Source organism: Monodelphis domestica, chromosome 1 (assembly GCF_027887165.1).
Source record: "Monodelphis domestica isolate mMonDom1 chromosome 1, mMonDom1.pri, whole genome shotgun sequence".
Classification (NCBI taxonomy): Eukaryota; Metazoa; Chordata; class Mammalia; order Didelphimorphia; family Didelphidae; genus Monodelphis; species Monodelphis domestica.
Window position 1 is genome coordinate 589415412 of NC_077227.1, and position 25310 is coordinate 589440721.

At 37.7% G+C, this 25310-nt stretch overlaps 1 protein-coding gene across 12 annotated transcripts in view; it reads left to right on the forward strand.

Moving 5' to 3' along the window:
* PSD3 (pleckstrin and Sec7 domain containing 3) overlaps positions 1-25310 on the forward strand; it is a 784568-nt gene that overhangs the window by 480571 nt on the left and 278687 nt on the right. For 10 of the 12 annotated variants that reach the window (XR_008915561.1, XR_008915562.1, XR_008915563.1 and 7 more), the window contains 4 exons: positions 6680-6877; positions 6966-7046; positions 10754-10866; positions 13181-13239. Coding sequence is in view for 9 of the 12 variants with exons in the window: in XM_056813641.1 (XP_056669619.1) it covers positions 6680-6877; positions 6966-7046; positions 10754-10866; positions 13181-13239 (451 nt within the window). In the remaining 3 variants the exon portion in view is untranslated. Of the gene's footprint in view, positions 1-3830; positions 4118-6679; positions 6878-6965; positions 7047-10753; positions 10867-13180; positions 13240-25310 lie in introns of those variants that run through there. The other 2 variants (XM_056813650.1, XM_056813645.1) reach the window with 2 other exon arrangements.

Below are 25310 nucleotides of genomic sequence, written 5' to 3' on the forward strand. Positions count from 1 at the left end.
CTGATTTCCCGAGTGGGATGTGAAGAACCTCTTGTGCAAAGAGGAGCAACCTTCTTTTGACTTCAGCTCTTCCATCTCTTGCTGCATTTGGCTTTTAAGGAAAAAAAAGAAGAGGAAAATTGTTGGGAAAGGGAATTTCTCATCTTGTGCAGGTTTGACTTTGATCTCTGGCTATGCCCTTTCTTGCCTTATCTCTAGCCTTTGGAGAAAAGAGGAATATTGAATTTGGCCTGTTATCTGACCATGTGCTTCCCATCTTATACTATGTTTCTCCATAGTTCACTCTACAACCTCTTTTTTATTCAATGATGAACATTCTCAGACTCTTTAACATTCCAGTGATTCTGAATACCTGTGTTTTATCATCCAAACCCCATTCCTCACCTCTACCACTCAATTCCTTATTCCCATTCCCCTCAGCACTTCCATGACCTTCAACCCTTCTAGCTCAGTTTTAATCAACAACCACCCAAACCTTTCACTATGCCTTATGAATTACCTGTTACATAAACAATAAATTTTCCTTCCTTCTAAACTTCTCCCTTTTCTACTTCTTTCATCTATTAGTTATTACTAAAACTTACCTCCCTGTCCCTACCCCATGACATAGCTTCCTTGACTACCCTTTTCAGTATTGACTGTACTTTAACTTATTCCCCTTTGCTTACAAATTGAGGCAGGGAAGTTCTAATATTCTTCACTCTCTATTATGAAAATTCTCCTACCTTCATCACTCAGTAGCCTCTTTCCCTTTGAGGTTCATCCTTTTCATATTTGCCACCAAATGAAAATCTTGGTAGATGTTCATGTCCTTTTTCTCCTCGTGAGTTCCATACCTGACTCATGTTTTTCTCCTCAACTCCTTTTCTCGTACTAGGGAACTTCAGCATACATGTTGACTCTCCCTCAAACATCTTTAACACTGAGTTCCTTAATTTATTCATCTCTCATGACCCGCCCCACCTCAGCCACACACAGAGGTGGTTATGCCCTTGATCTTGCTATCACTCATAAATACACCACCTCCACATTCAAGAACTATGAAAATTCTCTTATCTGACCATTACCTATTTTTGGATTTTCACCTTTCCCTCCAACTTTCCTTCTAACCCCCCCTACTCTTCATCTGTACTATGACATTCAATTCCTTTACCTCCCAGTTCTCTTTTAGGCTATTTCCTGGCATTAACCATCCTTTCCTCCTTTCCTTTTCTTGACTCCTTGATGAACCAATTTAATTCTAACAGTCTTCTTCTCTTGAATACTTAGACCCCTTTTCATCGTTGCCAAGATGCAGAGGTAACTTCTATCATTTCACTACCTTTGCTCCAATCTGCTACTGAACAAAGATGGAAAAAAATTATGTAACCATTGTGTTGTGCAATCTCAATTGGACCCTCAATATTTCTAGGCATTCCTTCTACAACTCTTAGCAATGCATTCTCCCACTGCACAGCAGATCTTCCAAAGCTTTTTATTCCTCATATTTCCCATGGCTTTTCTTCCACCTACCCTTTTTAGAACTTTGCTTCATATTTTACAGAAAACAATTTGTGATGGGTTTTTTTTTTTGCTCGTTCTTATTCTCTCTTCATCATCTCTTGTCATTTATATGCCTTCTTCTACTATTTCCTCTTTAATCTCTATCTTGTAGAATGAGATGACCTCATTCTTTATTGAGATTAACTCTTATCTGGTCAACAGATCCCATTGTATCCTGACTTCTCCAACAGATTGCCCATCTATAATTCCCATTCTCACTTATTTTCAATTTCTCCCTTTCTACTGATTTATTTTTTACTGCCTACAAATGTGCCTTTGTCTTCTCCATTCTCCTCAAACCCTCATTTCATTTTTCCATCCCTGCTAACTGGCTTCCTTTATCTCTGTTTTAGCCTTTAGAGGTTAATTCTTTGAAAAGACCACCTATGCTTGGTGACTCTACTTTTTCTTACTCCCTTCTTAACACAATTGCACTTCCATCTATATTACTGAAACTCTGTCTTTGAAGTAACCAGTGATTGCTTAATTGCCAAATCCAATGACCTTTTCTTATCCTCCTCCTGCTCAAGAAATTCTAGTGACTCCCTGTCACTTCCAGGATCAAATACAAAATCTTCTGTTTGGTATTCAAAACCTTTCATAAACTAGCCCCCTCTTACCTTTCCAAATTGAATTGAGGGACAATTCAAAATAGGATTCTTTATTATTTAGCAAATAAAGTTCAGATTTTTTAACCTATCATTCAAGGCCTTCCAGAATGTGGCTGACTACTTTTCCAGGTTTATTTCATACTGCTTCTCTCACTTTGCCCTAAAATATAGCTAAATTGGTTTTTATATCCAACTAACCCTTTATTATTTCTTTCTTTGCTCTATCTTCTTGTCTCACCTCTTCCTCCTTGCCTTCATGTTGAAATTCTGACTATCCTTTAGGGCTCAGCTTAAATTTCATCTTTTCTGTGACTCTTTATGCTTCCCTTGTCTCTAAGCTTTCTTTCCTTGTATCTTTGCATGCTACTTTGTGTGTGTGTGTGTGTGTGTGTGTGTGTGTGTGTGTGTACGTACATGCACACATACATATATAATATCCCCTAGGATCATATTATAAAATATTATGCATTAAGAACAGTCTATATTCTACAGTACATCATTATTACATGTTCTCGTGAGCTATATCTATTGGCTAAAATTGTATGCTCCCTCAGGGCAAGAATTGTGTCTTTTATACCCTCTGCATCCACCTTTGTATTTTTAACCCTATATATGTGTGTGTGTGTGTGTGTGTGTGTGTGTGTGTGTTTGTGTGTATGTATGTATATAAAATCTTTTTAAATTCTGTCTTAGAATTAGAATTAATACTAATTATTGGTTATTGGTTCCAGGGTAGAGGAGTGCTAAGAGTTAAGTGACTTGGCCAGAGTCACATATCTAGGAAGTATCCGAGGCCAGATTTCAACCCAAGATCTCAGTTCTCTAGCCTTGACCCTCTCTCCACTGAGCCCTGTAGCTGCCCTGTAGGATATCTTTTAAAAAAATGGTTGTTGAATGAATGAATTAGTTACTTCAGAAAATTAATGATGAGTAAGTACTGTAGAGATCCTTTGATCAGAGGACATCATCTGTTTATATCTCATCCTTGCTCTTATATAGCATGCAATTTTTGTATTTATAATGATCATTCCTTATGTAGTTGGTGCTATGTAGGTTCAAAAAATATTTTAATAAAATCAAGGGGGCAGCTGGGTGGCTCACTGGATTTAGAGCCTGGCCCAGAGATGGGAGGTCCTGGGTTTAAATCTAGCCTCAGACACTTCCTAGCTGTGTGACCCTGGGCAAGTCACTTAACTCCCATTGCCTAGCTCGTACTGCTCTTTTGACTTGGAACCAATACACAGTATTGATTCCAAGACGGAAGGTAAGGGTTTAAAAAACTTAAGTTCATATTAAGTTATTTTTTGACCCCTGAAGGTCCCAGCAGAGGTGCAGGAGGGATAGTGGAAGCCATACACTCTCTATTTTTTCTACTGATGATTTATTTTGCATAAGAAAGGGAGATTCTAATCTTTGGAAACCTCCCCTCTCCCATATTTCCAATGAGAGTGTTTGAGCATTCTATAACATGACTGAAGAAGGAATATCAGAAGGAATGGAAAGGAAAGCGAAAAAGGGAGGAGGGGAAAAATCCATCAAGGAGAGCCTGAAGAGTCTCTAGCTCTTTAAGCGGGACACTGCCCTGCGTCTGGGAGGGAACTGGAGAAGGGAGGGTATTCTTGGAGGCAGGAATGATGCAGCCTGACTTCTCCAGTGTTCTCCAAGCCTGGCCCCTATTGTCTCTGGCTCGACCGATGTACAGGGGCCCCTGTGTTCTAGCTTGTGCTTTTATTGGGGGTGTGAAAACACGATCAAAAATCCAACAATAAACAATCCACAGAGAATGTGAGGTCATAGTAATGTGACCTCACAGGGAACTAAATACCTACCTGGAGGCCAGTGGAGTTCAGCAGACATTGGAGTATGTGCGGCAAATACCTTCAAAAGTTTAACTTCTCTGAAGTATGGCTGCAGTGCATACTAGACATTGGAATGTTTTTTTCTTGGCATTGGTGCTGGTGCTGGTGAGTTGATGCTTCCAGAGACTTTAACCCCCAGGAGGTAGAAAAACAGCCCCGAGATCCCTCAGGGACCTCCTGAGTCTGACCTCAGGCCCTGCCCCTGAAGGAGATGGAAGCGGGGAGGGAGACTTTCCCCTTCCCCCCTTTCCTTTTAATGGAGAAGACCTAGAGAAGACTGGAGGCTGACGCGTCAGCCTATTGGAGATGAGAAGTGGGAGAAGTAGGTTAGGTAAGTTTGGGAGCATCAAAAGGTGGAAAGGAAGAGTAGGATAAAGAAATTCCTTCTAGCGCTTTTGAGGAGGGCAGATGAGACTGAAGAGATCCCGCCATGGTGTGTGAGCCGTGTTGAAGGATATTTTAGGGGAGCATCGAGAGCTCGGGCGGTCTGGGGGTCAGAGAACTGTTCTCGAAGGCGCTGCGTTCTCAGCCTGGCTCTGAGGACCCTCTTCTGTGATGGGTCAGCGTCTCTGTGCCCCAGGCCACCCCGATCCCCCCTCATCTTCTGCCACAGAGGCGTGTCCTGAAAACAACCTGAGACTGCAGAGCTGCACGCGGCAAATGGAGGCATGTGTCTTGTTGGACTGTGCCTACGGTCAGGAGAGTTTTCTTTAGCACTTTTAAAAAATTATTCATTTGGTGGCGATTGGGAGGGGGAGAGGAAAATAGATATGTGTAAAATTCAAATAAAAATATTTAGAATGATGTGACCAAAGGAATTGCTTATCCACATTGCTAGACGAGGTTTCCACAGTGGGAGCTCCTTTTCCCCAGGGACATCACAGATCTCCGTCCTTAACCCAACTCCCCACTTCTGTTCCTACATGTGAAGAATAGGAATCAGTCAGTATCTGACTGACATGCATTCGTGCTTCTGTTTGGGAGGAAGGAAAATATTTAACTGAGTAATAGAGACTTGCATGCCCAGCTAGAAATATAAGAGAGGATGTGAGAACACAATTCTTAGAATTTCTGGGCTCACTAATTGCATACATTTTTTAACAGTAATATTCTTGGATAGTTTTCTAGATTAACTCTTTATATTGTTTATTGTGTCTTGGAATAATTATACATATTATTTGTCGCTCACCTTTATGTTGTCCTCCCTCCTGTTTTTGAGATGAGGTTACTGATTAGTAAGAAGCTACAATATACAACACCTGCCTATCAAAGTGATGTTAAATTAGTTATAGAATATGAGAGGAAACAATTGATTTCAGAATTTGCAGACTTGGCTTCAAATCTCATCTATGTCTCTTAAGCAGATGTATGACCTTGTCTATGTCCCTTAACCTCTTTGGGGCACTCCAAGATGAAGGGATTGATTAGGGCCCTGTGTACCCTTCCAACTCTTCACCTATGATGCTCTCATCCTTACCTTTCTAATTGTACAGTCCCAGAATCCGAATGAACCTCTGACAACTCTGGTTCATTTTCCTGTTGTTGGCTTTATGACTTAATTCTTTCTTTTCTTTGACTTAAAATTTTATCTAAAAATGAATAAAATATAGGAGGAAGAATCTCAATCCAATTTAATATTTATGCAATAATTTATTTCATTGGATTTGCTTTTTTATGAGAAAACTGTATGGTAGTGGCTAATGAGTTGTGAAGAGTTGGGAAACTTTGGCTTATTATATGTTTATAAAGAGTTCAGAGGATTTAAACCTGGAGTACACCTCTGAAGTCACCAAACCTAGCCCTCTTCTTCTATAGATGAGGACATATGGAGGTCTTCAGGGGTTCTTTTAGTTGCTCAAAGTCATGCAGATATATACATTGTGCTTTCTATGGTTTTAATTGAATGCCTCATTGGCTGGGTGCTAAAGTTATATCCCATAGCTATGGCAGTTGGGATCATTAGACAGTTTAAAATATGTGAAGTATTGCAAAGAGAAGGCATCTTTGTAGCTTAAAGAAGAAAAATTTTTTTAAGGAGTAAAGGAGTATAGATTTACTTTGTGTATTAAAAATTAAATATCACCATCTAGATCCATGTAGTTTTCACTAGTTATTTTCTGACAATGGGGGAAAATGGAGGGTTTTTAAAAAAATGAAATTTTTTTGATGCCTTTGTAAGAAATATCACCAACATTTCCCCTAGTACCTCTCCTTTCCCCATATTCAGAGAGCCATACCCAACTCATATAACAAATGATATTTTTAAAGGGAAAGAAAGAATTAGAAATTAGATTGAAAAAAGCTTAGAAATGTGTATAATGTACCACACTTATCAACCTCCTACCTCAGCAGAGTATTTTTGTACTTCTTTCATTGTATAGTAATATCACATACACACACACACACACACACTTCTTGGCTTTGCCTAATTCATTCTGCAACAGATAATCTACATTTTACCATATTTCTCTGTATTCGTCAATTCATCTTTTCTTACACCACAATAATATTGTCACCTTCATATGCTATAACTTTTTTTAGTCATTTCACAATTAAGGGACTTCTACTTTGTTTCTCTTTATTTTTACTACAGAAAAAAAGTTGTGCTACAAATATTTTGGGGTAGAAAACGAGGTTTTAACAAATATTTATTTTCTTCTTTTGTAGCAGCAATGCTGGGCTGAAAAAGTCCAATCACGAGCCCCATTGTGAAATGGGGAGTACTGAATTTTTGGAAAAAGAACCTTCTGAGACTATCAGCAATGGAACAAATAGTAATGTGGAGGCGGCTAGACGGTTGGCCAAGCGTCTTTACCATCTTGATCATTTCAAACGTTCAGATGTGGCCAAACATTTAGGGAAGAAGTATGTATCCTTATACCATTTGACTTAAGCATCTGTAAATATATAGACTGATTTAATTAACCATGTTTTTTTGTTTGTTTTCTTGTAGCAATGAATTCAGTCAACTAGTGGCTGAGGAATACCTTAAGTTTTTTGATTTTACAGGAATGACGCTGGATCAGTCTCTCAGGTATGTGGTTTAATCATCATTTTGTTATTGTTGACAGTTTATTCTCAAATAAAATAATTATTGCAATAGAGAGTGATACGTTCAGTCTTGATCTTAATTTTATTTATTAAAAGCAAAATCCTCACATTGCTTTGCAATCTTAGATCAGTAGATTTAAATCAAGAGACTTTAAAGGTCATCTGATTCACCTCCTCACTTTACTCATATGGAAACTGAGATCCAGAAGAGAAGCAATAGACATGAGAGAGATACTCTAAAAATTAAAAATCATAGAGAATGAGAAATGATTTGTTACATCATGGATCAAATCTTTCCAGTCCAAAGCTTAGCCCAGTTATAGAGTAACCATTATGTGCAAAATGAAGTAAAGAGATTTGTGATCCCTACAAGTTAGTTTTTGTAGTAAAAATGAACACTTTTCTATAAGCATCATACTATGTAATTTTTCCTTGTATACATATTAACAAAACAAACTCTTCAAGATGAGACTGTTAGAAATAAGTCTCGAACCAAAGAATGAGAGAGATAAAAATGTCGATCTTGACTGCCTTCCCTGTTCACATTTCTATGGTTTCTGAAGCCATTTGCAAATACACACCTATATGCATATACAGACATACCAAAGCCCTTCCATAGCTTTAGATATAGTGGTAATATGTAGAAAAAAATGAGGAGTCTCTGACTTTTTTAAGATAGAGAATGGACAGCAGAACTTCTGACAGTTGTACATAAATGACAAGAAACTTAAAGGGATATCTAGATTCTAAAAATGGTTCCACCACCATGTTTGTTGTCCTGATCTTTAAGTATGCATTTGTTATTTATTTCAGTATATATATACATATGTACATGAATTATACCTATATTTATGTGTATTTATGTATATGTACATATGTGTGTACATTTCCCAGGCTCAGTTCTTTAATTTAATTTAATGTAGATAAATCGAGGTATAACTGCCATCTAGTGATGGCAAAAGAGAGCTGCAAGTACATGCAGATGTTTTAGAAGAACCCATGCCTTCTGAGGAAGGAGGGACTTTTTATTTTCATGGTGATTAGGGAGATAGTTTTCCAAGTTCCCTTTAGGGAAAAATCTGGATTTATATAATATTAATTGTTCTTAAAAGGAAGAAAGGAATAAATATTTATCAAAGTGAAATTTAGTGCAGAATTGGTCATAATATTCCTTCAAATATTAAACTTCCCTAGAGCATTTAAAGGTTGACTAGGTGGCATGGTGAATAAAATGCTGTCCTGAAGTCAGGAAGACTCATCTTCCTAAGTTCAAATCTAATCTCATACATTTACTAGCTATGACTCTGGCTAAGTCACCCAACCTTGTTTACCTCAGGTTCTCTTCTCTAAAATGATCTACAAAAGGAAATGGCAAACCATTATAATATTTTTGCCAAGAAAATCCCAAATGGGACCATGAAGAATCCGACGTGACTGAAACAACTGAACAATAATAAGAAGAGAAAAGGCAAGGGGAATAGGAAAAAGAAAGTTTAAGGAAGAAAGCCTTAGTAGTAGTAGTAATAATAATAGAATAATAGCTAACATTTATGGCACTTTGGCAACTAGCTGGTACACTGGATAGAGTGCTGGGTTTAGAATGGAAAGACATTGGCCTGAATTCAAATTTTAATTCAGATACTTATTTTTGTGACCATGGGCAAGTCACTTAACTCAGTTTGTCTCCATTTCCTCATCAGGTAAAATGAGCTGGAGAAGGAAATGGCAGACCACTCTAGTGTCTTTAACAAGAAAATTTCATATAGTGTCAAGAAGCGTCAGATACAACTGAAAAATGACTCGGTAGTAACAAAGCATTTAAAAGACTTTTACACAGAAATTTTCAGAGTCACACCCATATCTGTGTATAAAATATCTAGCAGATAGCCCCTGTGCTGCCCTATAGAATTTAGAAATCATTGCCACTGTAATTGGCAGGGGTTTCATTTGGCGAATCAAACAATCTTTGCAACCTTTCAAGGAAGTTTGCTTCCAAGAAATTCCATTAAAAAACAAAGAAATAGTTGTTCACAATCAACAATTAATTATTAACTGCCCACACAGACATTGTACTAGGTGCTGGGGATACACGTACAATATTTAAAATAATCATTACTCTATATCTAATCCACACTTCTAAAAATTTGGAATGTAAGTATTCTTTTTTTTTTTAAACCTTACCTTCTGTCTTAGACTCAGTACAATGTATTGGTTCCAAGGTTGAAGAGTGGCAAGGACTAGGCAATGGGGGTTAAATGACTTGCCTAGAATCTAGGAATTATTTAAAAAATTTTTGCAAATAAGACTTCAGTTTCAATTGAATTTAAATTATAGGTCAAACTGTGTACATAGTCATTTACAAACTCAAGATTATAGCTGTTTAGACATAATTATCAAATTAAATATAATTATACAAATTAATTAAAAGTCAATAGTCTTGAATAGTTGACAGTTCAAGGTATATAATTTTTACCCAGGATCTTCCAGCTCTGCACCTGGCTCTCAATCCACTAAACCACCTACCTGCTCCCAAATAACTTGTATTCTAATAGGAAAGATATCATGGATGTAAGTTAGTAGATTTAGAAGACTATAAAAAGAGGAAACACAAAGCAATAAAATACAAGGACGTTTGGGAAGGAAGATATTAGCACTGAGCTGTGATAGGAAAGGCTTGCCCTAGTTGGAGATACTGGAGCCATATCTTGAAGGGAAAATTGGATTTCATGAGGAAGAAGGGCATTTCAGGCATGGGGGAATGGCAAGTGCATAGTCACAGGGAGACATGGAGGAGCATGCTGGTGAAACAGAGAGGAGGCTAAGTTAGTTGGATTGTGGGAGGATGCATGCTCTATAGTGAAACGAGAAAGATGGCCAACATCAGGTTATGAAGGACTTTGGAAGCTTATCCACAGGTTGTATGGTTTTAATGATGATTTTGGGGTAGTGATAAGAAGTAGGAAAAAAATCAGGAGAAAAGAATTTTTCTCAATCCAACATTTCTTTCTTTTTTTTTTAAGATAAGTAAAGTACAGCAGACCTCACCATAGTAGATGAATGACAAAATTACAGGAACATATGAATTTTAAAAATGGATAACATGTCTGTTATCCTAGTCTTTAACTACACATTTATTATTTTATTTACAATCTTTCTAATGATTTTCAACCTTACCAATTCCTATAATTTTTAAATTAGCCAATTTCAACAGGATTTTTCAGTTTTCATCCCTACCTTTTCATCTAAACTGGGTTTAAAACAATTTCTAATTTTCAGATTGTGCCCACAGAGTTCAAACATCACTGAGAAAGTTGTAGCTCTGGCATGCAGTAGATAGAGGGCTAGCATTGCCATCAAGATGTGAATTCAATTACTACTGTAGCTGCTTACTAGCTCTGTGGCTCTGGACAGCTCATTTAACCTTTCTCAGCCTCAGTTTCCTTCTCTGTAAAATGAGGATAACACTTACCTTAGGGAGGAAGCTGTTGGAGGAGTACATGAAGTGATGTGTAAAGCTCTTTGCAAACCATAAAGCAATCTGTACATGCTGTTGTTGTTGGTGTTCGTATTGCTACTTTCCTTTTAAGTAACAGTTTTGAACCCCATCTGTATGTTAAAATAATGTTAACTGTAAAACCAACGAGAAAGGTGCATCATTTTAATTTTCGCTTTTCTCAAAACTTCCTTCAGGTATTTCTTCAAAGCATTTTCCCTTATGGGGGAAACCCAAGAACGAGAGAGAGTTTTAGTCCACTTCTCCAACAGATATTTTCATTGTAACCCAAACACCGTTTTCTCAGCAGGTAATTTCCCCCAGTGTATCTGTTGTACGTCTCTGAACTTCAAGTGAGCATGCATTTATGGAGCACTTACTGGGTACCTGGCACTGTGCTAAATGTTGGGAATATAAAGAGAAGCCAAAAGAAAGAGATAGCCCCCGCTCTCTAGGAGCTTACTGTCTAATGGGGGAAGCCAGTGGCAGAGGGCTGGGGAAGAAGTTTGGAGAGCAGAACCCAGAGAGAGGGCATGAGGATGGTCCACTCGGGAATTCAGGGAGGAAGGAAGGATTACTTTCCTTCCCAGGAATCTTAACTTTGCTTTGAAGCTATCTAAAGAGGACTGTCAGCTGGCAGGTGTTAAGAGGAGTTAGCTCAGCACTTCTGGGAATAAGGAAAAAGGGAAAAACAGCCCTTGGCATAAAAGATGCATATTCTAAGGGGATGGCCAACATGTGTGGATGAGAGAAGAGTCAGAATAGATGCGAGGCCATCCGGGAGGAGGCTGCTAGATGGTGCAGTGGGTAGAGCATCAGGCATGGAGTCAGGAAACTCTTCTTCCTGAGTTCAAATCTGGCCTCTCAAGCTTAACTAGCTGTGACCTTGGGCGAGTCCCTTTTCCCTTTTTGTTCAGTTTCCTCATTTGTAAAATGATCCAGGGAAGGAAAAGGCGAAACATTTCAGTATCTTTATTAAGAAGAGTCAGACAGGACTGAAAAATGGCTGAATCTTGGAGGGGACGTCATAGTTATCACTTCTGTTTAAAGGACAGTAACTGGATTTCCTATGCCCCTCAGTGATCTGTTGACCATCCTATGCAGACAATTCTTTTCTGATGTCTTCATTCAATTCCTTTTAGAATGCATAGTTTTTAAGAAGGAAAGGCTTAAATTTAGTGAATTTTGTTTAGTGAACAATTTCTGGACCAATCAGCATGTGCTGTGTATATAAGGCAAATAGTTTTTTGGTTTTTTTTTTTAAGTGCAAAAGGCTAAGAAGTATATATTAACTAGGATAAGTATATTTTAATGTTAACTAAAAACAAAGGCTGAAGCCATTTCATCTGGAGGCTAATTTTTCATTTTTTTTCCTGTCAAAACTTGATTTTTTTTTTCTTTCTCCCTCTCTTTGCCCATCTTTGGGCTTACTTTTCTGCCCCCCACTAGAGACTAATGGAATAGGAGAGGATACTAATGCTGTTGTATTGCTATTGATGCTCTTAATCAAATCTGATTGAGAAAAAAGAAACTGTTGAGTAAAATGAAATTGATGTGTTTTTAGCAGTCTGGTTTCCCCGAAGTGTCTAGTTGTCCAGGATCACTTGTTTTTCTGTATTATTTGATTCAGGCTGGCCTTTCTGCCACTTAATCTGAATTGATGAGATATTTTTTACTTTCTTTAGTACTAGACTTCTAGTCTGAACCTAGATGAGTGTTTGGTAGAAGCATACGAGTATTCAACTACTTCCATGGAACAAAGAGCTTTGTCTGCGTCCTTTCATTTTCTTCCTAGGAAGAAACAAATGAAGTATGATATGGTAGAAAGAAAGCTAGCCTGGGTGTCAGAGTGTTCTCCCTCTGATGCCTATTGGCAATGTGACTCTCATCTCCTCCAGGAAACTTTCTTAAAACTATTAGTTGCAGATCAGGTGCTTGATTTATCTTAGTAGAGAGAATTTCTTTACTTGGAATTTTCTTAAGCAGTGAAATCTGTCTGCTCTTACTCCCCCTCCCTCACCCACAAAAAGGAAGAGGCAAAAATCAAATTGTCACATAAATAACATAAAAGAAATGAAGGAAATTCAGGGTTTTGATTTCTCAGTTTTAAGTTTTTGTATTTTTTTTTCTTTTCTTCATGTTGGGGAAGGCTTAGAAAACATCGCACAGAATTGAAAACTTGAATCAGTCCTGATTAAGAAAAAACTTTTCAGATTTGTCACCTCTTACTTTAGTGAGAAACCTGGTTTAGTACTCTTAAAAGTGAGGGGCTTTCAGTCTTGATTTCTCTAATAGTATTTACTATTGTTTAGATTTTGTGTTTTCTTCTTGTCAATAAAATCAGAATTGGGGAAATTTAAAAAAATAGTCATTGAAAGAAATAGGCTTAACAGTAATTTCAGTCTTTGGTATTTATTTCTTACTGTGAGGAAGTTTTCATGATTTCACATTATCTAAGCTCCATCTAAGAAAACAAATAGGGTCTCAACTATTGCTTGCTTAGAAGCTTTTACTCAGAATCTGTCAAGGAATACTTCTGATGCTAGTGAATAAATATCTGTCAGGGGCTCGAGTCACCTAACTGCATCTGAATTAATAGTTTGTATTCCTGTCTTTTTCTCCAGACGGGGTTCATTGCCTCACTTGTGCCATCATGCTTCTCAACACCGATCTACATGGTCATGTAAGTATAGGCTTGTGAGATTTTTCTTTCTGGTAGAGAATCATCAAACATACTGTTTGGTTAACTCATTGAATGTGTGGTGAAATGGGAAATGGGATATGGTTCACTGAAGAAGGCATGCTATCGTGTGTGTGTGCGCCTAAATATCTATCCATGCCATAAGAAAAAAGTATATCAATATATACTTTTCCATAAATGTATAATATTTCTTTCTTTCTATAAAAAGGAAAAATATGATATTGGTATGACTGACTTGTATAAATCTGAGTGTGACATATTAATATGTTCTGAGTAAAGATTAGAAAGCAATAAAGAGGAAGAGAATAATGACAGTTAAATATGAATATTTAATATTTTTATTTGAACTGGGGGGAAAGTCAACATATCTTTAATTATAAATGTGATCTTTTGCTATTGTCATTTTGCATAGCTATTTTTCAGTTTATACCAATACATAATTTTCCCTTTAGGATACAGCTTATATTTAGGGGTAAGCTACACAGAAATCATGATTTTATGCCAATTAAATCAGTGAACACAGAGCCTTAGAAATAAGTTTTTGTCATTTTGCTTTATATTCCAGAACCGGAAGGAGGGAAATAATGCAGTTGTTTTTGTTATTGTTGTTAGTGCTCATTTTTATTATAATTTGGCCATGACTGTGATTTAATTGTTGAAGGAGAAAGGAATATAGGGAAAATGCTAACTCCTTCTGCTAATACTGATTAGTAGCTATATTTCCTAGTCTTAGAGACTACTCTGAGGCATTTAGAGAGACTTGCCCTTGGTCAGGAAACTAGTACATGTTAGAAGCGGAATCTGAGAATTCTTTTTGGCCCTACAACCATTCTTCCATCCACTACCCCCATGGTGCTTCTTAAAAAAAAAAAGGCAAAAACCCTGAAAAACCAAATGGAAAATTTTTATATAAAATTCATTTACTATCATCATTCTCCACTAGATGGCAGAAACTGAGTATTTTTTCCCCTCAGTGATTTCTTACTGGCATGGAAATGGACAATGAAGTCTAAGAATATTGACTGGATACTTATTAATTCTATACTTTCAAAGGAGTGATTTCTATTAGTTGGGGTGAGAAGATCTATGAATTTCATCTTGCTTTGCCTTTTTAAAATTCTCCCTCAACTGGCTTATGCTGCTTAAATTTAAAATTATACTTGTTGGGTGAAGGATATGTTGAATTTGGAATAAGAAAAACCTTGTAAAGAAGATAAAATGGAAGAGGGAAGTATTTGAACTAATTTTACTAAATTATGTAATATATGAAAGGATATATATATATAAAGAATACATATATATGTGCCCACATACACAAAATATATTATATACACTCATATAGGAATCTGATGTTCTAGACCTGTTTGTATATATGCATGCGTGTAGGCATAAAGCTTTAATAAATTTAAATTGCACTAAGATTTTGGGACATGCTGTGTGTGATATATTTGTATATATCTCTTTATATCTCATACATATGTATGTGTATCAATATATATGTATATCTATTTACAGTGTTTCAAACATCTTAGTGAAGTTACACTGTATGTAAACTATGCAAAGTTTGTATGCACATACCCAAATATGTGCAAGATTATTCCTTCATAGAATTATTTATTTTAGGCAGAATTTAATGTAAAAAAAATTCCAGTTTGCCTAAGGAATTTGTTATATCCCTTAGTGCTTATTAGGCTGGAATTTGGAATTTGGCTTGTAGAAAATAATTAGAATTAGAGCAGCACTGATTAGTAGATCTAATCCAGTAGTGCCCATGTGCTATTGTGGCCCAGAAATCCAGTAAAATGCCAGGTATACGAGCCAAATGTTCATTGATTGTATAAAAACCTGGTGCTGCCTTTGAGGTATTATAGAACTGAGAATACCCAGAGAAGGATAACACAAATTATTAAGAGGATAAGAAGAGAGACAAACAAAAACAGTCTGCTACCTCCCCCCCCTCCCCAACTCCCCCAACAAACACAAAACCCTTGGACTCTCCATGTCCCTGCAAATGAATCATGGAGCCATGGGGAGGGAGTGACGAGAGAGCACTAGAGGGAGCACTCTCCTATAGAGTGAGTCATAACCATTGGGAATAGTTTTTATTTTGAGGTGTTTCATACAAGAAATACAATTTTTTTAGAAAGGAGTCTTGGATGGATGAAAGGTCAATGATGTTGTTAAGAAAAAGTAGGAATATTGGTCTGTTCTATTTCTAACCTTTGGAGGGTTGTGATCATGAAACTTTTACCAAACCAAGAAACCATGATCAGAAGAACTCCAGGTTGGCTTGGACATGTTTTTGTTTAGTCAACTTTTGAGTATTTTAGGTATATTTTTCATGGTTCCTGGATTTTCCAGGCAGATGAATTATGTTGCTACTTTTGGGCAGCTAGGTTAAAATGGTTTAGAAGGGACTATCGAAATGAATAGGAGCTTTTCTGTCTATATCTATACTATTTTTATATGTGATCATGGATAGTCAACAAGGGCCCAAGGAACTAAAGTTAACTGATTAGGAGAGAATGGTTTAAGGCAGTTAAACTCCAAATTGTGATCTCTTGGATCACCTTGTAAATTATTACGTCTCACCATAGACTTAACAATTTTAAAGAAAGCAGATACTTCTATTTAGAGGAGTTTTTGTTTTAAAATTAGGTTAAAACACTTAATACTATGCATGCTTCTTAGAGTTTAGAGTGCACCAGCAATGCTACAACTAACCATATTGAAATGTATTTTTCTTATTCTTTCTTCTCTGGATCCATCTCTTTTGATTTTTATGAATTTTCCTTCTAGGTGGTAAGTTTTTTGTCTTTAATTCTGGATGTAGTTTCTCCTGCATTTACCATGATTGCCTGATTTTGAGTTAGAGTGACCTGCTCTGACTTAATGAGCATGACCACCTTGTGAAGGCCAGTCAGAAGGATAACAATGAATAAATTGTATCTGCCTGTCCCTCCTTTCACTCTCTCTTCACTGCATATTTCTCCTCCTCCATGACCCTCTCAGACAGTAAATTACTAAACCATTGTCCTTATCTTCCTCACCGTAATATCACAGACACATTCTAAATAGCATGACCTTTCCAAAAATTGCTGACACAGGATTTTATTAAACTATTACTATGGAGAAGGCAGCCTGGGAAAAGTACTTTCATTTGCCTGCTGTTTGCAGAGATTTTATATGGATTTCTGTCATCATTAGGAATAATTTTATGACAATATTGGAATAAAGGCCATTTCATGCTGCTTATAGAATTGGAATGGTAACAATAGAGCCCTCCAATAATAAGACTAACCCAACAGTTTCATGTGCTGGGATGTGATCATGCATGCATTTGAATATATGTGCATTTTGAAATAAAATCACCTTCCATTGTGGATTAGGAATGCTTAGAATAAAAGTTGGTTACAACACGTCTAGGTAGTAAGTCAAAAGTTGACAGGGGATAGCTAGGTGGCTCAGTGAATTGAGAGCCCAGCCTGGAGACCAGAGGTCCTGGGTTCAAATGTGACCTCAGATACTTCCTAGCTATGTCACCCTGGGCACTGCTTAGCCCTTACTGCTCTTCTACCTTGGAACCGGTATTGACACAATATTGATTCTAAGATGGAAGGGATGGGTTTTAAAAAAAAAAAAGTTGACTATAGTTCTCAACTTTACTTTAAAGGGTTCCATTGTACTTTTATTTAAAATTTTTTTTAAATTTAGAATATTTTTGCATAGTTACATGATTCATGATACTACCCCCCCCCCACCCCTTCACTACCCCCTACCGGAGCTGACAAGCAATTCCATTGAGTTATACATGCATCATTGTTCAAAATTTATCCATTGTACTATTTAGAAGTTTTCGTGGATGGTGGAAACTCTTTGCCTTTATACCTGTGAATGAAAAAAATGGAGACTTAGGCTCTGTTTCAAGCTGTATCCTTTAATTTTTGTGTGGCCATGGGAAACTTACTGCCTATTTCAGTTTCCCAATAATAAAATAAAAATTATAAAAATGAGTATTCTTAAACTAGTGATTTAATAAGAGAAATCTATGTCTCTGGAAGAAAATTAAATATTCCTGTGGTATTGAAATGGAAAAATGTTGGGATGGATATTATTTTTTCTTTGGATTTACACTTAAATTCACTAATTTGAAAGCTAGTCACATTTATATCCTGTTTTTGAAGACATGTAGTCATATAACTTTCAATTATGTGTTTAACTTTAATTAGACTATCAAAGCATTTTAGAAGTCCATCAGGACTTGCTGAGGGTGAGCTGTCATTTATGTCAGTGCTATTAATGCTTGCTTCTAAAACATCCCCGAAAATAATTTATTGAAACATAACTTGATCTGAGTTAAAAGTTATTCCCTTAAGAATTTTAGCAAGATGGCATTAATTATTTTTCTTGCAAGAACATTTTTTCCCCTCAGAGTTAGTGCACAGTTAAATTTGAGCCCATCCCCTGTCTAAATTAGTAGAAATTTTATGTCAAAGGAGGAAGAATTGATAAGTTTTTACTGTAAATACATTTCAGGCCCACAAGTATTTATTATTTATTATTACATTTATTATTAGTAATAGTACACAAGGATTCTGTAAGTCACTGGGAATACAAAAAATACTCTAAATGAGCATTTTTTGTTGTGCATTTGGCTTTATCCTTTGAGCAGACATTGCCCTGGTGATGTCATGTCTTCTCAGGTTTGGGGTCTAACCAAACGTCTGAGTATACTCTGTTTCTCTCTGCATCTCTCTCGCTCTCTGTCTCTGTCCTTGTCTGTCTCTGTCTCTCTCCCTCTCCCCTTCTCTGTCTCTTTCCCCCTTCAATTTTTTAAACCCTTACCTCATGTCTTAGAATCAATACTGTGTATTGGTTCCAAGGCAGAAGAACAGTAAGGGCAAGGCAATGGGGATTCAGGGACATGCCCAGGGCCACAGAGCCAGGAAGTGTTTGAGACCAAATCTGAACCCAAGAACTCCCCTGACCATACATCTCTTCACTTCCATTGAATATTTTTCCACTCAGCCATGATGGTGGAAGGAAACATGAAAAATATGACAAAATATGGATAAAATAAATTAGAAAGTCAAGATGGGTGACATAAATGCTAAAGGTAGGAAAATAGACCACTATGTTTCTTATTTGTGGAGTGCTTGACGCTGGAATACTTCGGTGGGTAGATGGCATGTGATGCTCTATTGATGGTCATGCAGTTTTACCATTGTTTATAACTCCATTTCAGCTCCCACTCCATCTCCAACATCCAGCTTTCTAACCTCTGATGTTGGTTAAATGTTGGGGGCTTAGGTCCTTGGGAAAGATGATCTATGTCAGAAGACATTTCTGTCTTCCCCTTTCGGCCTAATGAAGCTGCCAGTGGCTGATGGGTTTGCTATTAATTAATGACTCTGACTAGTTTGAATAGTGTTAACTCAGAGGTTAATATGTTGCCAAAGATTCCATCATCTATTTTAGTACAGGCATGCCCCCCTGGTATCCCTTTCTTCCACCAATATAATTTTGAAACGATGTAATAAATAGATGATTGTTCATTCCTCCTCTAGTGCTGCAACACTTTTTTTTACCAGACATGTCCATGAATCCCTGCCCAGATGGGTTGCAATTCCCCTTGGCTCTGCAGAACCAGGACCTGTTGGATTCCTTCAATCTTTACCCTGAGGAACTCGGTTCTGTTTAGCCTTGCTGTAACACACTTCTGGGCTTTAGCCGAGTCAAGAAGTCACAGTGCTTTTATCCTACGGCCATACTGGCACGTCAGCATCAAGATGGAGCAGAAACATTCAAGCAGGCTGCAGGAGAGAGTTGTTTTCTTTGCATGCCCTTTATCCTGCTTCTTGATTTAATATGGAGCTCCCAGCCTGACTGTCTGCTGATACAAATGAGCTTTCCTCTTCTGTCTCTGATACCAGAGCTCCCTGGGCCCGATGCTCCCTTCTTCAGTGGAGGGAAGAGATGAAGGCTCTTCCTCCTCCCTGATGCATAGCTTATGGCTGGCATGTGTTGGCCTTGCCTAGTGCAAATATGCTAGGGCAGTACCTCTACTCAGGCAAATCTGCTTTGCTGCCCCATTTCCCCTGGTTATTTCCTGACAAAGAGATTTTTTCTGCAACATTGTTTATCCTATTCTGTGTGTAGGTGTGTTTGTGATCCATTAGAGATATTATATAGGGTGTGCCTGTATTTGGCCTAGCCTGAGGACTCATTTGGCATAGAATTTTTACTTAAAAAGATAAATGAAAAATTTCACACGTACTCGGAGCTGATAAGTCACAGGGTTCATCTATGTAAACATTTGATGATTTGCCAAAATTTGGTTTCTTTTGGAACAGGACAATAATTGTTTTTCTAACTGTTTCAAGTAAAGAACTTATGCAAATAAAATCATCAGAGATGACATAAAGAGGTCCACCACGGATAAAAACAGTGAACACGAAATTCCTCGTGTCTCTGAGAGGAACTATTGCAAACTGGAAGGACTTCACATTAGGACACCCAGATTCAAATTCATACCTTGACATATGTTATTTTTGTGATCATGGACAAATGACTGAATCTCTCAAATCCTCAGTTTCTTTATCTAGAAAATGGTAATAGTACTCAAACCACTTATCTCACCAGGGGGTTGTGAAGACAGCATTTTGTAGAGGGTAGAAACCCATGTAGGTGGGCATTGCTATTATTTCCAGCAGGCTGTGCCTCCTCATTATTAGTAGGGGCTAAGGAGTTGTAAGATCCAGAAGGCACCCCCATTTACAGGAAGCTGAACTCTAACGTGTAGGTAGAGACCTTGCAGGGTTTAAGAACATGGGATTGGTTGGCAGGTGACCTGGCGATGACTGTTTGCTCTTCCAGTAATCAGCTTTGTGACCTTGTGCAAAGCTTTAGACCTTTCCAGATCTCAATTTTCTCATGTGTAAAATGAGGTTATTAGAATAGATACTCTAAATTCTCTTGCAGCACTGTAATTCTATAATTCTATTATCTGTGTACAAATTTGATAATTAGATGCTAATATAGGTTTTGTCTTTGAATTAGGGAAAAATACTTTATTTCCAACACCCCTGAAAAAAGAAAGATAAAGACCCTTAAAATAAAATCTTTACTTCTGTTATTCTTAATTATAGCACACTCCAGAGACTAGGAAAATAAATTTTCTGTCCTGGAAATTTTATTCTGTTGAGTATTACTTAATGTGGGCAGCTAGATGGTGCAATGGAGAGAACACTGGGATTGGAGTCAGGAAGACTTCTTTCTGAGTTCAAATCTGGCCTCAAACACCAGCTCTGAGACTGGACAAGTCACTTACTCTGTTTGCCTCAATTTCCTCCTTTGTAAAATGAGCTGGGGAAGAAAATGACAAACCACTCCAGCATCTTTGTCAGGAAAATCCCAGATTGGGGTGGGGGTCAAGAAGACTCAGATATGACTGAACAACAACAAATTGCTTAAAATAATTAGACCATCAAAAGCTCTTTAGAGGTCTTTATTGTAGCCATATTTTGTTTTAAACAGCGTCAGTACATTATTTGACCTGTAACAATAAGTGAAAACTGTAGATGACCTTTGTTTACCTCCTTTGTGGACTTTGTGCCTTCTCTGGGACAGTTCATTCCGGATTTATAATCAGAAGACCTGGGCTTGAACCTTGGAGTGGGCAGCTGAGGGCTAGGATTATTATTCCCCTAGGGACCTATATCACATAGACAAGAATTTTCATGGCAGAATTTTGAGTTACAATGATATGGGGAATCCAGGATGTGGAACTTTCAGCACTTCAGTTGGCCAGTCCTATAATCTGTGACTGAAGAAGTTGGTTAAGGCAAAGAGTGATTATGTCAGTCCATACCCATTTCTTAGCATTTACTCTCCTGCGCATTTCACTCAGTGTTGAAGGATACAAAGAAAAGCAAAAAACAATCTCTGTCCTTGAAGTGCTCATGTTTTTTTTTTAACCCCTTATTTTCTGTCTTAAAATTGGTACTAAATACAGCTTCCAAGGATGAGGAATGGTAAGGTCCGAGCAATGGGGATTAAGTGACTTACCCAAGGTCACACAGGTGGGAAGTGTCTGAGGCCAGATTGAACCCCAGGACCTCCCATCCCCATCAACCTCCTATCCTGAGATTTTCAAAACAAGTTAGCATATATTAATGCCCAGCAAAAGGAGCAAAACCAAAGATTTAATGGGAAAGGGTGGTTTTTGAAAATAAACCATGATGAATAGGTAATAGGGCTGTATTTCAGCATGAAGAAAAGTAAGATATAGTAGGTTGAGATCATAATTTTCTTTCTTTCTTTTTAAAAAACCCTTACCTTCCATCTTAGAATCAATACTATGTACGGGTTCTAAGACAAAAGAGTGGTAAGGGCTAGGTAAGTGACTTTCCCAAGGACACACAACTAGGAACTATCTGAGGCCAATTACTCCCTTTTGTGGGTCTGGTTCTTTATCCACTGAGCCACCTAGCTGTTTCTTCATAACTTTCTTTAAAAACATTCAATAGGGGGCAGCTGGGTGGCTCAGTGGATTGAGAGCCAGGTCTAGAGATGGGAGGTCCTAGTTTCAAATCTGGCCTCAGACACTTCCCAGCTGTGTGACCCTGGGCAAGTCACTTGACCCCCATTGCCTAGCCCTTACCACTCTTCTGCCTTGGAGCCAATACACAGTATTGATTCCAAGACGGAAGGTAAGGGTTTTTATTTAAAAAAAAAATTCAATAAATAATATTAGCAACAAAATATACTTTTAAATAATGTAATAATTTATTAATAATCCAATGTAATATATAATAAGGGTGTATTCTATGTAATAATTTATTAGCAATTTTGTTATACACAAATTTTTATAATTTATTAATAAAATTTTAATAATTTAATAAATAATAATAACAATGAAATGTACTTAAAGGATCTGTGATCTCATTAGTTTTGGTGATCTTTCTGAGATACAGATCACAATTTGTCCCTGCTGCTCTTCCTGTGTGTGACTATCTTCCAAGGACCTCTCAAAAGTTTACCATTCATTACTTGGGAGTTGCTCCAGAATTACTGGAAGACTTATTTTCTTTTCTTTCCCTTTACCTCATGAATGGATTAGTGGTCATCCACCTGCTATCCCTCTCTCAGTATGTGATCAGCCCATCTTTTATTTTTTTCATATAATTCCTTTGTGACAGTCTTGACTCCTGTTCCTCATGACCTCTGAGGTGTTGCCATGCTGCGTTAGAGCCTGATGCCTCCTATACACCTTTCTTTCCATCGCCCCCTGTGCGCTGCTTCTCTTTAGTTCTAGGTCTCGACAGTGCTTCGTCCCTCTTTCCCCCAAGTGTCCTCTTCTAGTGATATGGTGATACCTGCTTCCTCAGCCCAGTACTTGCCCCACTGGCTCACCCTCTGTAAATGGGAGCTCAATTCAGCCCCTTTTCCACATTCTGGTTCCTTGACTGCAGAAGGCGCTGCATGGAGCTTCCACCCTGCTTCTGTCTATCCCACTCCCAGTTCCCCTCCAGCAATTTGACTCGGGTATATAATTAATTGGGATTTAGGAAAGAGCACTTCTGTGAAGAGGGTGTTCATCCTTCACAATTAGAATTTCATCCTGATCGATTTGAAAATGTTCCAGCAAAATCAGCTCCCGGCTTCGCCTTCCATTAAAGAGGATGTGCAGCTGAGGATAGCCCAACACCACTATAAACTAGCGAGAGGAAGGAAAAAGTGGGCGCTCCTCCCTCCTCCCTATTAACCTGATTTTAGCAGTGAGAGAAGCCTTTGAAGCGATTACTCCATAGGAGGGGGTTAGTTTTTCAACACATACTATGGGAGGGGAGGGGGAAAGGTCGCGGGTGGGATGTGCTTGTTGCGTTTTTAGTATCCTAGGTTTAATGTTATCAGCTTTTCCCTGTAGAAGTTGGGAGCCCTTCGGCTTCTGGGAAGGGTATTTTCACAACTGAGTGAAAATGGATTAGATTATCCAAGAAGTGGGCTCTCTAGCCAGGTTAATTGTGGGATAATAGCAAGGGCAGCTAATTGGCTCTGTGGATAGAGTGCCAGGTCTGGTGTTAGTAAGATTCATCTTCCTGAGTTTAAATCTAGTGATCCTTGGCAAGTCACTTACCTATGTGCCTCAGTTTCTTCACCTGTAAAATGAGTTGTAAAAAGAAATGGTAACCACCTCCAGCATCTTTGCCAGGAAAAACCCCAATAGGGTCACAGAGTCAGACGTGACTAAACATCTTCTATCTAGAAAATTCTAGAGGCAGCGAAATGACCTGATAGATAGATGGAGTCAGGAAGACCTGAATTAAAATTTGGCCCTAGTCCCTTATTAGCTTTGTTACGCTGGCAAAGCCTCTTGATTTCTGCTTCAGTTTTTTCATTTGTAAAGTAGAGATAGTAGCAACTCCCTCCCAAAGTGTTAATAAAATCAGATATTTCTATAAATCTTTGAAAACCTAGCGGTGCTATATAAATGTTAGCTGTTATTATTATTGTTATTAAACATGTAGTCCTCTCTTCTGTTCCAATGGGATTCTTTTCTTTGGTTTTCCATAAGGCCTCTATGGATGATCTGTCCACCAAACCTTCCTTCTCCTTGTCCTGAACCCTCCTTCATACGTATCTTCAGTAAGGTCCTTGATCATCTGTTTTGAAGATACTGTAGAATGGGAAACCAGTGTTTAGGGTACTGTGAATTTATCTATATCTATAGCTTCTCCTTTCCTTTTCTGTATGTACCCTTTCTGTCCTTTTTAGCATCTTCCCTGTGTAGTCCTACTCAAAACCACTCCCCCAGTGCTTTTAGGTCATTTGTCCTTCGGCTGAAGAGAAAGTATAGCTATAATGGTATGATAACCTTATAGTGTAAATTAATCTTAAGAGTTATCTTTCCAGGAATGACTGCATTTTAAAAATGGGAAAGAGAAGGAAGTAAACAATTTCAGACAGTGGTAGCTGGGTAGAGAGATGTTTGGGGTCTGTGGAAGGAGGAGTTCTGAGTATCCCTCAGATTTCATCCTAGCCCAATCATGGGTAAGTGAGACAGCTTCTACAATTCCTTCTACTTTAAATCTGTGATCCTGTGTTAAATGGAACTAAATTAAAAGGCATTGAATCAGTAATTATTCCTCTTTTTTCTTTGCTTAACCCTTCTCTTTTGCAAAGGAGAGAGATAGATTAGCTGTCTTCTGGAATTGTAAGAAAGATAAATTATAATTTTTCCCCTTTATTTTAAATTAAACAATTTTAAAATTATTAAACATTTTTCACTCCTGGTTCTTTAGCTGGCAGAGAACAAAAAGAAAAATAAAATGCTTCTTACAAGTAGCATAGTCAATCAAAATAAACCCCTATATTGGCCTTGCCCCTAAATGTGTGTATTGTTTTGCATATTTAGTCCATCAGCTCTCTGTTGGGGGTGGGTAGTAGCATTCTTCATCACCAGTCTGAAAGATTAATTATTTAAGCTAGCATTGGTAGCAAGTCCAAGAGTGTTCTATTAAAATTGGCCAACTGGTTTTTCTCCTTATACTCTACACACACATTTTCATTGTCAAGGACAATGAATTAATCATCAGCTATAACCAGGGATTCAGATAGACAAAGGGGGGGAAAATATTGGAACAATTTTTTTCCAGACTGACTATATTCTTTTTCTTTGATTGTATTTGGGGCATTGTGAGGGGTAGAAATTGGTGATTCATTGAGACAGTCTTCATTTCTTACACATCTACTATGGCCAGGCAATATCTTGATACTGGAGATACAGAAAGAGGCAAAAGAAAGTCCTGCCCTGGAAGAACTCATAGACTAATGGGAGAGAAAACAAGCAGACGAATTTGTACAAACAACCTGTGTACAGAATATATAGAAAGTAATCAGCAGAAGGAATGCGCTAGAATTTATATGGATTGGGGAAAGCTTGTACAAGATAGGATTTTAGCTGATAATTTCAAGGAATCTTGTGAGGCAGAGATGGTGGGGAAGAGCATTATTGGAAATGAGGAATAGCCAGGAAAAATGCTGGAGACAAA